Consider the following 14,410-nt stretch of genomic DNA (forward strand, 5'->3'; position numbering starts at 1 on the left):
GTGCTAGTTAAGTGAAGCTGCTGTGGGCTCTGCCTGCTGTCCTGTCCTGGCCCCCCTTTCATATGTTGGCCTGGGGGGACTCGGTGAGGAGTGATGGGCAGTGAGCGGCTGGGAGCTGGAGCCTCCCCCAGCTCTGGAGCCTTGTCCTGGGGGTTGTGATTTGCTGTGTGAGTTCCTGTGGGCCTGGCAGTAGGTCTCTGCCAGGGGTTTCTTCATGGCACCTAACGCCAAGTATCAGAGCACACCTGGCGCGTCTGTCTGCCCCCGGTTTGATCCTCTCTCTGGTCAGGGCATTCCTAGCTCAGAGCTGGTTCCTGGCCTGGAAAGGGAGGCCTGAACCGTGGATTCCTTCCTCCCTGGAGCCTGCGCCCTGCCCTGCCCTTGTGCCCAGGGGTTTGCCCGCCCTGCGTCCCTAGCGTGCACCCGTGTTCCATGCAGTGGATGAGAGGTGTCCTGGCACAGACGTGGCGGCGACGTGCACTCAGGCAGTTCTGGCGGACCCTGTGCCGTGGCATTTAAAGGGCAGCATCTCTGCAAAGGGCATTTCTCCATGCCCAGCCCTGTTACCATGGGCTACGAGCGAGCCGTGTGCGTGCTACGGTGCTCCAGCCGCTTGGGGCTCGGAGGGGAGGGGCATCCGCAGCACACCTAGGCAGCACTCCCCCAGCGTCGCTCCGGTGATGTCTGAGTCCTGCAAATCGGGGCGGGTGAGCAGCTTTGCAAATGGCCCGAGCCCCCAGCAGGCTGGGCTTCCCTCGCTCCTGTGCCTGGCGCCAGCGCCCTGCTCTGCTCCTGCCTCGCCAGCCCCGGAGCCAGGAACACCGTGAAAGGGCGCAGCACCTCTGCTCCTGGAGGAGTCCACTCCAGCCATGCCACGGGAGGGAAGCTGTGCAGCCTGCGAAGTGCCTTTGTCTGCAGCCATGAAGGGGGTTCTGCTGTCTGCACTGGCCTGGTCTGTTATGCTGACGTCCCCCTGGGCCTGGGCTGGGCTAGTCCCTTCCCCTGGCTGCAGGGGGTGGTGAACGAACTGTCCACACCTGGGGGCACATCCCAGCCTCCTTGGGCTTAGGAACTGCAGTCCGTGCTAGCCTGGGCCCGGTTCACTCCTTGGCTCCAGCACCCGCTGCCTTCAACAGCCGTTGCCCCCGTGGCTGGCGGGGCAGAGCAGGGCCTGCAGCCCGCGTGGGCATCAGTGAGTCTGAGCCCAGCTCATCTGGCACGGGATGGTGCTAGGGGGCTAAGAATAGCAGCCTCGGTGGTCCTGGTTGGACTGGAACCTGGGCTCTGGAAAACCCAGCGAAGGGCCTAACAGAAGTGCCCTCCTGGGCCTGCCACACCATCCCGCTCCCTTCTCTGTATTGTAGTCTTGTGACAGGCGAGAAGCCAGCCCCAGGGGAGGCAGGTCTCGGATCTGGACAGATTTGAAGAGGGGGCTTCGTGTGCTCCCATCCCAAGAGCTCGCCCGCCCCGTGCTGGCTGCTTGCCCAAAGACTGTGGATGCTCTGTGCCCGCAATAGGCAGCTCCGCTCTGCGCTGCCGCCTATTGTTTGTGTAACCAGTATGTGACTCTTCCGCAGCACGTGGGGAGATCAGGCCGGGCTTTCTTCCAAACGCCAGAGACGTGGTTGTCCCAGCTGTGCCCGCCCGGAAGCATTTAGCATTTGTGTAACCCAGACACACGTGCTTTGTTGGCTGAGTGTCTACTGTAAAATCCGTTTCCTGCCCGTCTCTGCCAGCTGGCACCTGCGGTGGCTGTCTGACGTTCTGCCACTTCCAAGACACGAGGGGCTGGTACCACGCCGCTCTCTGAGTGACTGCAGGAAAGCACGCTCTTACTCGGCAGAGCTGCCCCGTGTGTCTTTGAAGTCAGATCTGCTGACTGGCGGTGAGAGAAGCAGTTAGTGCCTTTGACTCCCATTAGCCCTGTGGAAGCCTGCACCGCTACAGGCGTGGGGCTGGAGTCCAGCCCGTGGGGCGTCAGCAGAGCGCTCCTGTGGCACTGCGCTGCCGTGGAGCCCTGTCCTGGCCCAGGCCCTGGTGCCGGGGCCGTGCACGCAATTCAGGCTGTTGTGCCGGCCCCGGCAGCAGCAGACCGGCACAGGTGCCACCACGGGCATCCTTTGAGGTGGGGGAATTACCTGACTGCTGCTAACTGCATTCCTGTGGGTGGGGCAAGGGAGGAGCCCAGGCTGAGTGGGGGGCACTGGCAATTAATCATCGATCTCTCTGCTTGTAAACGGCGCCTCTGCCTGGACGGACTACCCGTGACCATGAGCCATTCTGCTGGGATCCCTTTGTGAAGGCACCACCAGCACTGGCTGTCCCTTCGTCCTCCAGCAGTAACGGTCAGGTAGGGCCCACGGAGGGCACGGGACTGCGGGGCTGACGTTTTATTTATAATGTATTTCCTCTCACAAGGTGGGATGGTGTGCTTGGGAGGGGGAAAGGCAGCAGGAAGGATGGGCTCCGATCCACATTGGGGTGGGCGTCGTGCCTGAGTCGTGCGTGATGCTGTTCAGTTGTGATTTCTAACGCAGGAGGCCAAATAAACCAACCCCGCAGCGTGGTGAGGGGCAGCTCACTGAGTCAGTGCTTTCCTTTCCGCCACAGCCGCAGGGGTCTTCAGAAAGCACCGGGCCACGCTCCTGCAGCAAGTGCCTGGGAGCGGCGCCTGTGTGACCAGCCGCATGGCTGCAGGTGCTGGGACCAGCTGGTCCCAATGCAGCACTGGTGCTCGGAGGCCCTGGTGAAGGGACTGGCGTACCCAGATCTGTGGGGCAGACTCCCGCCTGTCCCCAGCTCCAGCCAGTGCTGCAGCCCTCTGCAGAGCTGCACAAGGTGCCCAGGTTAGGCATCAAATCCCACCTCCACCCTGCTGGTTGAGGAACCTGCCTGCTGCCTGGGCCTGGCACCTGGGGTGGTTCAGAGGAGCTTATCCCTGACCCTCCTTGCAGGTGTTCGCTTGGACAAAGCGGGGGAGGATGGGGCTGGGAAGCCCCCTTCAAGCCCAGCTGTGTGGCGGGCTGGCGAGCAATTCTTCACTCCCAGCAGGTCCCACAAGCACTTCCAGGGGTTCAGCTCAGTGGCTTTTGATTGACGTGACTAAAGAACAGCCACGAGCTGACACCCGCTCAGGACTGAGCAATGCAGGGGTTGAACTTTCTGATGCAGCCAGGGCCTTCAGCGCCTCGCTGCCCCTCACCTTGGGCAGGAGCGAGGCTGGCAGCTGGGCTTTTCAGAGCGGTCCCTTCTGCATGGAACCAACCCCCCCCCCCCGGACCCTTCTTCAGGCACGGGCAGCTGGGTGCAGCGCTGCAGGCTCTGAGCGCGGGGGAGAGACCAAGAAGACCACCTCACACGCCCGGCGGGGCAGTTGGGGATACGGCTGTTTTTTAACAGTACAGAAAGCTGCTACATAACCAACGAAAAGTACAGGACGAGGACCCGACGTCTCAACAGAGGGAGAGTGCGTGCGCTTGTGTCCCAGACGCCGGCCCTGCTCTGCTATTCCGGGGGCCAGGCAGTGCCGTGCTGGAGGAGCTGTGGGGAGGGGCGCTCTTAAAAACCCCTCTGCTGCAAGCCCCAGGCATGCATCCGAGTTGGAAACCAGCCTTCGTGTGCAGGGGGCTGCTGGCACTTCCGTAACCCACAGGCGGGAGGCTGGACTGGCAGCAGTACTTCATCGGAAAGCTGCCGACCAGCCAGACCAGCTTCCTCGGGCTCTGGGAGCAGGCAGCTGCTGCCCAAGCCCCTCGTGGCTCCCATGTCAGCTCCAGGGCTGGCTGCACTCCGCCTGGCAGCACGGCACAACCAGGAGAAGCGCCGCTGTCAGGCCATGAAATTCAGGGCTCAGCCCAGAAAATGGCCCCCAGCGGCAACGCCTTCTCCAGGCTGGGCCTGAATTTCAGTGCGGTCAGCGCAGGAGCTAGGCTGGGCTCAGAGACGGCAGAAATAAGAGCTGCCCCAAACCCCAGAGCTCCAGCTCAGAATGTGCCCCGTGGGGCAGGGCAGGAAGACATGGTCAAACCCGGAGCCTTCTCTGGAGTCCCTGGACTGACTGGTCCCCCAGCCCGTTCCTGTTCTCCCTGGGGCATGCGGCTGTTGTGCTGCTAACGCTGAGTTTTGCAGCGAGCTGGACGGGACCGGCTGTGCCAGCAGCAGAGGGGAGGATCCAGCTGCATCATCTCCTGGTCTTTCCTCTCTTGTGAACATGGCCTTGGAGCCAGGTGCCTCGCCAGCCGGCTGCTAACCGCAGCATGCAAGGGGCAAGCGGCCAGCTGTCCTGAGCAGAGCAGGCTGTGCTGCTTCTCAGCAGAAGGGAAAGGACAACGTAGCCCTGGACAAGCCAACACTGCCCAGAGCCCCACCGGGACATGAAGGCAGCCACACGCCCAGCACAGTGAAGCATGACCATTGGCTCAGCAGGAGAGTTTCTTCTCGTTTTCCACCCTTGCAGCGGATTCACCGTCCTAGCTGAACCGGGGGTGGGTGGAGGGGGAGACGGCCTGTCCCCTCCCTTCGCCCTCCTTTGGAACTGTCTTTTGAGAAAGTTGCCATGGCTACTGAGGCAGTTTTGGCATTATTTGGTGCTCTGAACAAGGGAGGAGATAAAAACTAGAGGGCTCAGCGGGGCGGAGAGCAGCAGTCCCAGGAGGAGCCTGCCAAGACGTTCCAGCACCAGCCCGCTCCCTCCTGCTGGAGAACGGCTGGCTTTATGCGACCCTTCAACAGGATAACACGCAGGGAAAGTTCGGTAACACGCCAGATTCCAACTGGCCGCGGAGTAGGGGAGTGGCTGAGGGGGACCGGCCATCCATCTTAGCCCCTGCCAGCCGGGCAGACACTGCAGCGCCAGCACACCTCCCCTTGTGTTCTGAATGCAGCGCGGGTCCCCTTCCTCTCCCGGGCCTCCTGGAGTCACTTCTGCGCCTTACCACCAAGGGGCATGGGGCAGTGGTGGAAGAAGTAGCGGGTGACCAGGCCCCACCTGCCTTGCCAGGGCCCCAGCCAGCAGGACTTGTACATTCTGGCTCATTTCTAGGTTCTACAGCAGCCAGATGTCTGTCTGTCCGTCCCAGGGCTGCCTCCCACGCTGCTTCGGCGGGAGATGGAACCGGGGCCTTCCATCTGTCTGTCATTCAGACAGGCGGATCCCTACCGGCCACCACCACGTTAGTACAGCAGCTGGTTCCCCAAGGGCCAGTGCCTGGTGCAGGCCGCTGATGGTGCTTGCCCTGGTGGAACATCAGGCTGCCAGTCCTGTGCTGGTGTCTCACAACAGCATCTCCCTCCGGGCGGGGTGCAGATCTTACCCCACAACAGCACCTCCCTCCGGGCGGGGTGCAGATCTTACCCCACAACAGCACCTCCCTCCGGGCAGGGTGCAGATCTTACCCCACAACGGCATCTCCCTGCGGGCGGGGTGCAGATCTTACCCCACAGCTAAAGCCCACACAGGCATAAGGCCGTGGGGGAAGAGAATGTGCTTCTAGAACGTGGGGGCTGTCCACGCTTGGCTGGCATCTGCCCCACGGCAGGGCTCTGCCCCGTGCTGCAGTAGAGGAGGAGGGGAGAGAATGGAAGAACCAGCCTGGCTGTTTCCCTGCTGGGTCCTTTGATGTCACCTTCTCCCCGCCCTAGGGGAGGCGACGGGGCTTTCCCACCTCACTAACTACCAGCAGCCGGAGGGTTTTTCTCCAGAAAGACTTAATTCTTTCCACACCTGCTTTTCCCTTCTGTGCAGCTGGCCTCCCTCCTGGCCCTGCTCGGTACAATCCTGTCACGGCTACGCTGCCGCTGGCCGGGCCGCTCTGTGCCGAATGTGCAGGGAAGCTTTAAAAAGTGCCCAAAAACGTGTGAGATTATCACCCGCCCGCCTTGAATTCCTTTCCCCAGCAGGGGCTGAGGCCTGGGCCCTAGCACAACTGCTCTAAGCAGGACCAGCTCCAGCTCCAGCTCCTTGTAAACAAGGGCTGCTAAGGGGGGATTAACTAAGGGGGGTGCCAGGGAAGAAGCTCCGCGTTCCATGGAACCAGCAGGATTTGCAGACGTCTCTCTCGGGCTGGGGGGGTCTGTTAAGGTCACAAACTCTGGATTTGGGGGTCAGTGCGAGTGAATCTCCCCACCTCGGCGCAGTGCCTGCCCCAGCCCCAGCCCTCTAGTCCTCCTGCGGCCGCTCCACCGTCAGGAAAGTGTCGACGATGCCTGCTTGCGGCTCCGGGTCACTGAGGCGTTTCTTCTCCTGCCCCTGCTCGGCTTTCGTCCTTGTCCAGGAAGGGGATCTCAGGTACCCTGCCCGAGGGATGGGCTGCGGGTGCAGACCTGCCAGAGAAACAGACCTGCTAAGTGGCACCTCCCACTCCCCTGCCAGCCCTTTAAAGGTTACAGCTGCTGGCCTCTGATTGCCCCACAACAGAGCCAGCATAGGCAGCAGCAGTGCCAACTCCCCCCGCCGCCCCACTGTCCCCCCCCCCAGCCACAAGGGACCAGCAATAGGGCGAGGGGGGCGTTCAGGTCCTGTGTATCACTGGTCAGCCTGCTAATGAGCACCGGCGGGGGCTATGGGCCCTAGACCCATTAGGAATTGGGGTGTGACCCTCCGCGCCTTCCACACAGGACCCCAAAGCATGAATCACCTTTTTGTTTACAGCCAACTGGGCCTGAAATTGCCCTGGCAGGGGCGAGGCCGGAGGCTGTCTCTCATTGCCAGAGCCATTCAGGGCTTTCCTCCACTTGTGTTAATTCCTGAGCAAGCTAATTTACAGTCAAGGCGGGGAGGCGGCTTGGTGATTCATGCTGGGCCTGATTTGCAAAAGAGGCAGTGCACAGAGCCCCACTTCTCTGGTGTTCGGCCCCACGGGATGTGGGTGTCACACAGCCGCCAGTAAGCTCTGCGAGTGCTGTGGGGAAACTGAGGCACAGAAGGAGGCGGTCTCTTGCCTAAGGTTACACCAGGAGCCTGCAGAGAGCAAACTCCAGATCCCCTGTGCCCTACCCCACCTGCCTGGGCGAGTTGCAGGCCCTCCATTGGTGCCTGCATGTGCAAATCACACCCACTCATCTGCACGCGCACGCTGGAAATTGGCCCCTCAGCATTAATAGCTCCACTCTAGTATGTGGAAGTACCCAGAGGCCAGGGTGATGGGCATGTTATTACAACACTGAGGTCCCCCGCAGCGCTGGCGTGGTCACATTATCTCCCTATGACAGGCAAGGGAGGGATTTACACAGGCAGTGACAGGACCAGATCCCAGCCCTCACGCATCCCAGTCCTGTGTGGGCGTGTGAGCTAGATCTGAGGCCTGGGGCTGGCGCGGGGCTAGCGTCAATGGAGCAGGCCTTTCAGGTTCATGTTGTTTGTTCCCAGTGGCTTGGGGCAGCCGTGACCTGCCTTGTGCAGAAAGGATTTGTTACCATGCGGCTGTGTGGACAAAGTGCAGGTAAACCTGGGCTAGATCTTTGTGTCTGGGGGGAGAGGGGGCACGCGGGCTGGGAGGGGCTGAATCATCTCCCTGGCAGGGCATGGGTGCGTGAACTTTGTGGCGTCTGAAGTGCATTTTACACCATCCCCTGGTGCCGGTGCGGGTGCGATGAATGCACGCCCACGTGCTGCGTGGCAGGAACAAAGCAGCAGCAGGGAGCTCCCTCCAGCCAGCTCCCCATTTAGCATGCCGGGGAGTTCTGCTCGTTAATTCAGCTCATGCTAAAGGGCTGATTTACATATTCATGCAATCTGTGTGCCAGGCTGCAGCTGCGCTCTGTCTCCAGCGCTGAGACGCAGGCTGAGGGGGGACAGGACGGGTGCGAGCCCGCAGGCCTGCACGTGTTCTCGGAGCCCGGCTCCATGTTAACGGGGCACGGGGCAGACACCTTCCTTCCCGGGCAAGTGCAAGGCCCGTACCCCAGAGCAACAGCCTCTGTGCGGTGGCTTTCCAGGCGTGGGGCCGGGACTGACGAAGTCAGGTCCCCTGAGCTCCCCCGCGCCTACGCCAACGCTGCAACGCTGCTGGGGAGCCGCCCCAGAGAAAGGCTGCAGCTGAGCTGACGCCCAAGGGCCTCCCCCTAGCGCCCAGAAAGGGAAGCAGCCCTGACATGAAACTGGGGGGACTGCACCCCCCAGCTGGGGCAGTCACCGACATGGCAGCAAGTTAAAGTGTGAGCAGGCCCTCGCTGGCAACCTGCAATCCACTGACCCACGCTCAGCCAGCCCCTGCACTCATGCTCATAGGGACCGCAGCCCCCCACCTCTGCCCGCGGGCCCTCGGGCGCTGCAGGGACCGGCCCAGCCCTCGCACGGTGACAGGACGGAACGGACGAGCCGCCCATGGAGCACGTCTCGCCCGCCAAGCGGTATTGATTTGCTCAAGACACACAGCAGCGCGCCTGCATGTAACGAGGCCCCGGCGCAGCGGGGTAAGTCCATTTCCCAGCCCTGCGGCACTCACACATGGAGGGGCAGGACCAGCAGCCGCGGGGTCATCGCTGTGCGTGTGTGTCAGGCCAGGCTGCCCGCCCCAGGGCCAGGCACACTCACCGGCAGGGGACTCGCTGGCTGTGTTCTCGTCGTCGGAGTCGGCGAAGACCTCGGCGAGTTCCTGGTCCGACATGTCGGTCAGCTCGCTCAGATCCAGCAGGTCGAAGTGCACCTCCAGCGAGGAGACGCTGCTCAGGGGCTCTGAGGACCAGAGGTGGCAGCTCAGGGATGGGGGGCTGGAGTGATGCCCTGCTCCCTTCTCCTGCCCCACAGCAGATCCCGGGCTGTCCCCGCGTACCCACAACTGGGGAATCTCCCCCTGGAGTCTGCCTGGGACCAAGACAACCCCTCCTTGACTAGGGAGCAGGGGGGAAGGCGCTCCAGTGGGCCGGGCCCCAGGGGTGGAAGGGATTCGGCCCTGGGGGGCAGGCCCTGGCTGGGCTGGGCCCAGTGCAGGGGAGGAAGGTCCCTGGGGGCAGGCTCCTGGCTGGATTGAGTCCCCTGGCAGGCCCTGGGAAAGGCCCAGCCGGCTGCGCTGCTGTGACGGGGGCGGAGACTGCCTCGTACTCACGTCTCCATTCGGCAACCTGCAACAGCCCCGCGCTGGGGATGGGGATCCCGCCTTGCTCCTCGGCAGGGGGGCGGGGGGGCTCCTCCACCAGTCCATGGGCTGGAATGCCAGCGGCTCGCTCCAGCGTGTGGGCCTCTTTCACCCGCTCTGTAATCACAAAGTGCTGCTGGTGTTAGACGCCCGGAGACAGAGACGGAGCTCTGGGCCCTGCCTGCCTGCCCGTTGGTGCAGGGACGAGCCCTCCTCTGCCCCCAAACATTGGCTTGTCCACCCCAGCACGCTCCTGCCTGGGGGACTTCCATCAGCAAGGTGGGAGATGGGGAGCGATCCCTCCGCCGGCACCTCTGGCCCCCTTCCCCGAGAGGTGGGTGCCTGGCGGGGCTGGAGCTGGTGGGATGGAGCCTCTTTCCCCTGGGCTAGTGGCTCTGAGCCGGCCCAGGCTGCAGGTGGCCTGAAGCCTTGCTTAGCCTCTCCCCAGGGTCACACACGGCTGCCAGCTCCCTCCCTCGGCAGCCCTGGCGCTGCCAGCCCCGGAGCTCATGTCCCACCCAGGTGTCCCAGCCAAGGAAAGCCATTTCGAAAGGACAGTCCAGGGCGAGGAGGCAGGACAGGAGCGGGCAGGGGGAAGAGGACCTGAGGCTCCAGTCTCTGCCCTCATGCACACCAGGAGCGAGTCAGAGAGCGCAAGGCGCCGCGCCCAGCTGCGCAGTGACGGGGAGAAGAGACCCCCGCCTGCGAGGGCTGGGCTGGACGGGGAGGAAAGGATAGCTGCAGATACAGCGCGGGGTAGGACAGGGCGAGAACCCCGCCCTGGTTGGGACGGGGGCAGATGGGCCCGTGGTTGCAGCATGCCATGGGGATGGGTGCCAGGCCCCAGCAGCTGTGTGCCAGCAGCCGGCAGCTCCGCACGGCCTGCCCTGCCCTGCACAGGGGCCCTTTGTGTCAGCCACAACAAAGCCGAGCCCTGGAAGCCAGAGACAAGAAGCCGTTTGTCGTAGGGACAGCCACGTACAAGGGCTGATGGTGCTGAGCCAGACCCAGGCCTGGGCTCTGAGAGCCCATGTGGTGCTGGGAGCAGAGCCTGAGCAGGAGGGGCTAACACCTCCCGGCAGCTGGAACAGCTCCATGTCCAACTGCACCGGGGGTGTCTGTCTCCCCCCAGCCTGCGAGTCTCTGTGCAAACAGATCCTGCAGGTAGCAGCCTGCGCTGGGGAGCCCCAGGGTTACCCACCCCGGTGATTAGCCAAGGGCCCCGGGGTTAATCTTCTGCTCCCTGGCTGGAGCCATCTGCCCCTCTTTCCTCTCTAGGGGAGAATGGGGCTTTCCCTGCACCCCTAGCAGTGCCCAGCAGTGCCAAGCCACTGCCCCCTTTTCCTCCAGTAAAAACCCACTGGCTGGAGTGCAGCAATCCGCCCTGGCCGGCCTGTGTAAGCACTAAGGGGCCAGGGTGCAAATAGCCACGCAGCTCCCTTGGCCAAACGACGCCCCATCCCCTCCGGGGACCCCCACCCGCAGACGGGGCCGGCAGCAGAGCTGAGAGAGGCGCGAGGGCTGCAGCATGGACAGACGTACACGCCCCAGCACAGACCCCAGCAGGAGGGAGAGCGGAGCCTGGCCTGGGGTGTGTCAGGAGCCCTGGTCACCGTCTGCATCCCCTGCGCTTAGCCTGCTCACGTGACGCTGTTGGCACACCGCGTCCCATGGAGCGGAAGGCCACCGTCTACACAGTGACTTGTGCAGCCCCAGGGAGCAGCACCCCGGGGACCAGTCTGGTGGCAGCACATGCAGGGGACAGGTCACGCACTGGCATGGCCACGTGGAGGGGGAGGGCCTGCACTGTGCTCTGCGGGCAAGCAAGTGGCCATGGAGTGGTCACTGGTTTCTAAGGTGCCTGGTGAATGGGGCTGGAGGGGGCTTGGGCCTGTGTGTGTCCTGGGGCTGGAGAAAGGGGCCAGAAGGGGGTGGTTGTTCAGGGGTTTTTTTTTCTCTGCCTGTTTTTCCCAACGGACATTCAGGTCCTGTCTGAGCTGGGAGCCAGTGGCTGGGCGCTGGATCGTGGCACCAGGAACGCTGGGTAATGGGAGGGAAGTAATCAGACTCTGTGTTTGTTAATCCCTGTTTGACTCAACCTCTGGAGAAACCTCTGGGGAAAAAACCTGTTGATGTGAAAGATTCTCCCCCACCCCTGCTGGGCCTGGAGGAGACCGACCGTCCACATGCCTGAGACCTCCAGCAAATCCCAGGAGCACCAGACGTCCGGCTCCTCCTGAGCACAGCGCTAGAGGCTGTAATCCGGGTCGGGTGCCCTTATGCTGGGCACTCCTGAGCTCCCGTGGTTGTTGTTAACCAGCAGGGGACACGCCCGCCAGAGGAACCTGTCAGGCCTCCTCTGAACATCACAGGGCAGCAGACAGGCCCACACGCCCCATTGTCAGCCGCACGGCAGGAGAGCAGCTCACTGCGCTTGCACCATGTGATGCTGGGTTGGGGCCAGGGGCTGCAGACATCTCTCTGGAGCGGCCCGAGGACCCCCAGCCCGCTGGGCTGGATCCCCAGGTACCAGCTGCTTGTGGGGTGAGTAACCTTCCGTTAGCAATGCAGGGCAGCGGCCGTTCAGCCTCATCTGGGCAAGGGCTGTAGGTGCCGGCGTCGAGCTCCTGAGATGCTGGTCCCATGCACCGGCACCAGGGCTGGCACACATGGGCACCGCGCGCTACATGCCCAGTTCAGACCACACAGCTCCAGCAGCTCGTTCCTGGCCAGGAGACCCGGTGCGTGGAAGGAGATCGACTCCCCCTGGAGTGGAGTTCAGAGCACGTTCCCCTGCTGAGACGGAGACACGTGCGCCCTGGAGAGCAGGGTCCTGCTGCGCCAGCGACAACGAGCCCTCGGTAGCTGGGTTCTGGAGCTCAGCAGAACGAGCAGCCCCGACACCCCCAGCCAGCCTTATGAGCATCTGTGACGCTGCCGTCTGATCCTCAGATGTGCAGCTGGGAGAGCCTGAACACGCCGCACTTCAGGAGCCCGGGACCAGCAGAAAGGAGCCTCTCTAATTGACACTCCGCTTCAACCATAAAACTGTCTCCACAATTCAGTGCCCTAATTTACAGGCAGAAATGCTGATTAAATGGCTCATTAAATCCATGCAGGGCTGCTCCCGCTTTGTTCTCTTCTCTCATGCTGCAGGCGCATGTCCCTCCCGGAAGAGACTCTCACAGCATGGGGACGGCCTGGCCCAGCGCCGTGCAAGCCTTCTGCATGCACACAGCTGGCCCGGCCAGCAGCCCCCTCGCCCTCTCACCCCCACCCTGGCCAATGCAGCTAGTCCAAACTGGCGGCACCTCGTACTACTCCTGTCCTGGTGCCCCTCACAGCGCGGTTATTGCACCGCCCTCCCTACCCGCACCCCTGCCCTGGGCCTCTTCCACGCCGAGAACGACACCGGCCCTGGATTTGTAATGGGGACGAATATCAAGCTGGAAACTAGGCCGAGACTCGTGTTGCCTGCGCCACCAGCGGGATTTAACTCAGGTTTCCAGAGGGGAAAGGCGGGTGCCTCAATCCAGCCGGGCCCTGACCATCGCTTTAGAAATCGCTTCTGCCCCCCACCTCTACTTTCGCACCTGCCGCCATAGGCTGCATCCTACTGAGCCGCGCTCAAGGAAGGGGAGGGGCTGGACCAATGTTGCACTCTGATCCGTCTCCTCTGCTGACTCACGTTAAACTGCAGAGTGAGCTGGCTCGGTGAGGATGCTCCGGGCCAGCCCCGGTGATCCCCACCAGAACCCTCCACCTCTTGCCCTGTCTCCTCTAGGCCCCAGTGGTGCCATGGTGCCCCGTTGCCCCCCACAGACAGCGCTGGTCCCTTATGGCTCAGGCCGGCTGGCATCTGTCTGGTTGCAGATGAAGGGAATGGACAAGCCTGGGATAGCCTGAGCCGCCCAGCACAGGACCCAGACGGTAAACCCCACACCCCCAACCCCCGAGACACGGGCACAGGTGTGTGCAAACCACACACCCACGCCACACGCCTGCTCCTGCATACACACAGCCACGTGCAGCCCACACCCACCCCGGCACGCCCAGCACACCTGCACACACACACACACGCAGCCCCCCCCATGCACACCGGTGCACGCCCCCGCCACACCCCCACCAGGCAGGGCGCGCCCCACACGACCCCCGGCCACACCCACCTCTGGCTGCGTCTGTGGACCGGGCCGGTCCGGTCCGGTCCGGGCTCACTTCAGAACCTGCCCGGGCAGCGGCGGCTCGGGCCCACCCGGGGGGCGCTCGCTGCGGGAGGGAACCCGCCGGTCCCGGGGGGGGCGGCGAGCTCCGAGCGGGCCCCCCCGAGCTGAGCCCGGCCGGGCCCCCCCCGAGTCCCGGGGTCCCGGGTCCCTGCGCCCGCATCAACTTTCCCGGCCCCCCGCCCGGCCCCCACCTACCTGCGGTCCCCGCCCCCGCGGCAGCCTCCATCCGGCCGGGCTGCGTCAGGCCGAGCCCCCGCCCGCCAGCTCCGCGCCGCCCCGGCCCCGTCCCCGTCCCCGGCCGGCTCCCGGTCCCCGCAGCGCCGCTCGCATGGCCGGGCGAGGGGCCGATCAGCGCCCGCCCCCCCCGGCGCTGCGCTGCCACCGGGCGGGCGGACGGGCGAGTCGCGGGGCGGGGCTGCGTGTGCAGACGCCGGCCGCGGGGGCGGGGAGGGAGCGGCTGGGACGGGGACACGGACGGGGACGGGGACAGGTGCAGGCCGGCTCGCCGGGCGCCAGGCGGGCGCTGCTGGGCGATATTGCACAGCCCCCCCCTGCCCCCAGCTGCTCGCGTTCAGCCCCCGGAGGCGCCTCTCTCGGCGGGGTGGGGCAGGGCGGGCCCACGGTGGCCCGGGCAAAGCTGCGGCTGGCGGAGGAGGCTGGCGACCCCCGAGGGCGAGGGGCGAGTCTCAGCTTTCCGGGATGAAGGACGGACGGACAGACGGACCCCAGAGCCCCCCGCCCACCCCCCAGTTCAGGTGCCCTCCCTGCGCCAACCTCTCCCCGGGGGCTGCTCCCCAGCACCCAGCTCCTTGCTGCTGCTGGTGCCCGAGCCACCTTCTGGGCACGGCCTGGTGTCTGGAGTAGCCCCCCTGCAGCAGTCCCCCCTCCCCGGCCCCGATTTCCCATCGCTCCTTCCCACCGGGCCTCAGCCCTTCACTTCCATGACTGCTGCACACTGTATGGAGGTAAGGTTTGCAGGGAAGGCCGGGGCTCCTCTGCTTTCCCACGGCCATGAAGGGACAACACCTCCCTTGGAGAGGGGTCTGGAGCCCCTGGCATAGGAGGAGCCGGGAGTGCATCCCCCCTAGCCCTGGCTGGAACAGGTGTATAACC

At 64.1% G+C, this 14,410-nt stretch overlaps 1 protein-coding gene across 1 annotated transcript; it reads right to left on the reverse strand.

The window, feature by feature from the left end:
* Positions 1-3,375: 3,375 nt before the first annotated feature.
* On the reverse strand, positions 3,376-13,672 carry DBNDD1 (dysbindin domain containing 1). The gene is made up of 4 exons (XM_067536726.1): positions 13,493-13,672; positions 9,045-9,191; positions 8,534-8,674; positions 3,376-6,321 (listed from the first exon to the last, which is right to left on the reverse strand). Exons 1-4 carry the CDS (start codon positions 13,521-13,523, stop codon positions 6,158-6,160), a joined length of 483 nt encoding a protein of 160 aa, XP_067392827.1. The 5' UTR covers positions 13,524-13,672; the 3' UTR covers positions 3,376-6,157.
* Between the last annotated feature and the right edge of the window lie 738 nt (positions 13,673-14,410).

This window comes from Emydura macquarii, unplaced genomic scaffold, assembly GCF_026122565.2.
Source record: "Emydura macquarii macquarii isolate MOO-44397 ecotype Brisbane River unplaced genomic scaffold, CSIRO-AGI_Emac_v2 contig_3647, whole genome shotgun sequence".
NCBI lineage: Eukaryota > Metazoa > Chordata > Testudines > Chelidae > Emydura > Emydura macquarii.

Bases quoted from the DNA above. Each gene is read 5' to 3' on its own strand.
- DBNDD1 (XM_067536726.1), bottom strand. From the start codon at position 13,523: ATGGAGGCTGCCGCGGGGGCGGGGACCGCAG. The intron at 8,675-9,044 runs GTGAGTACGAGG...TCTGGTCCTCAG, and splicing joins GCAGGTTGCCGAATGGAGAC to AGCCCCTGAGCAGCGTCTCC. The intron at 6,322-8,533 runs GTGAGTGTGCCT...TTTCTCTGGCAG, and splicing joins AGCCAGCGAGTCCCCTGCCG to GTCTGCACCCGCAGCCCATC.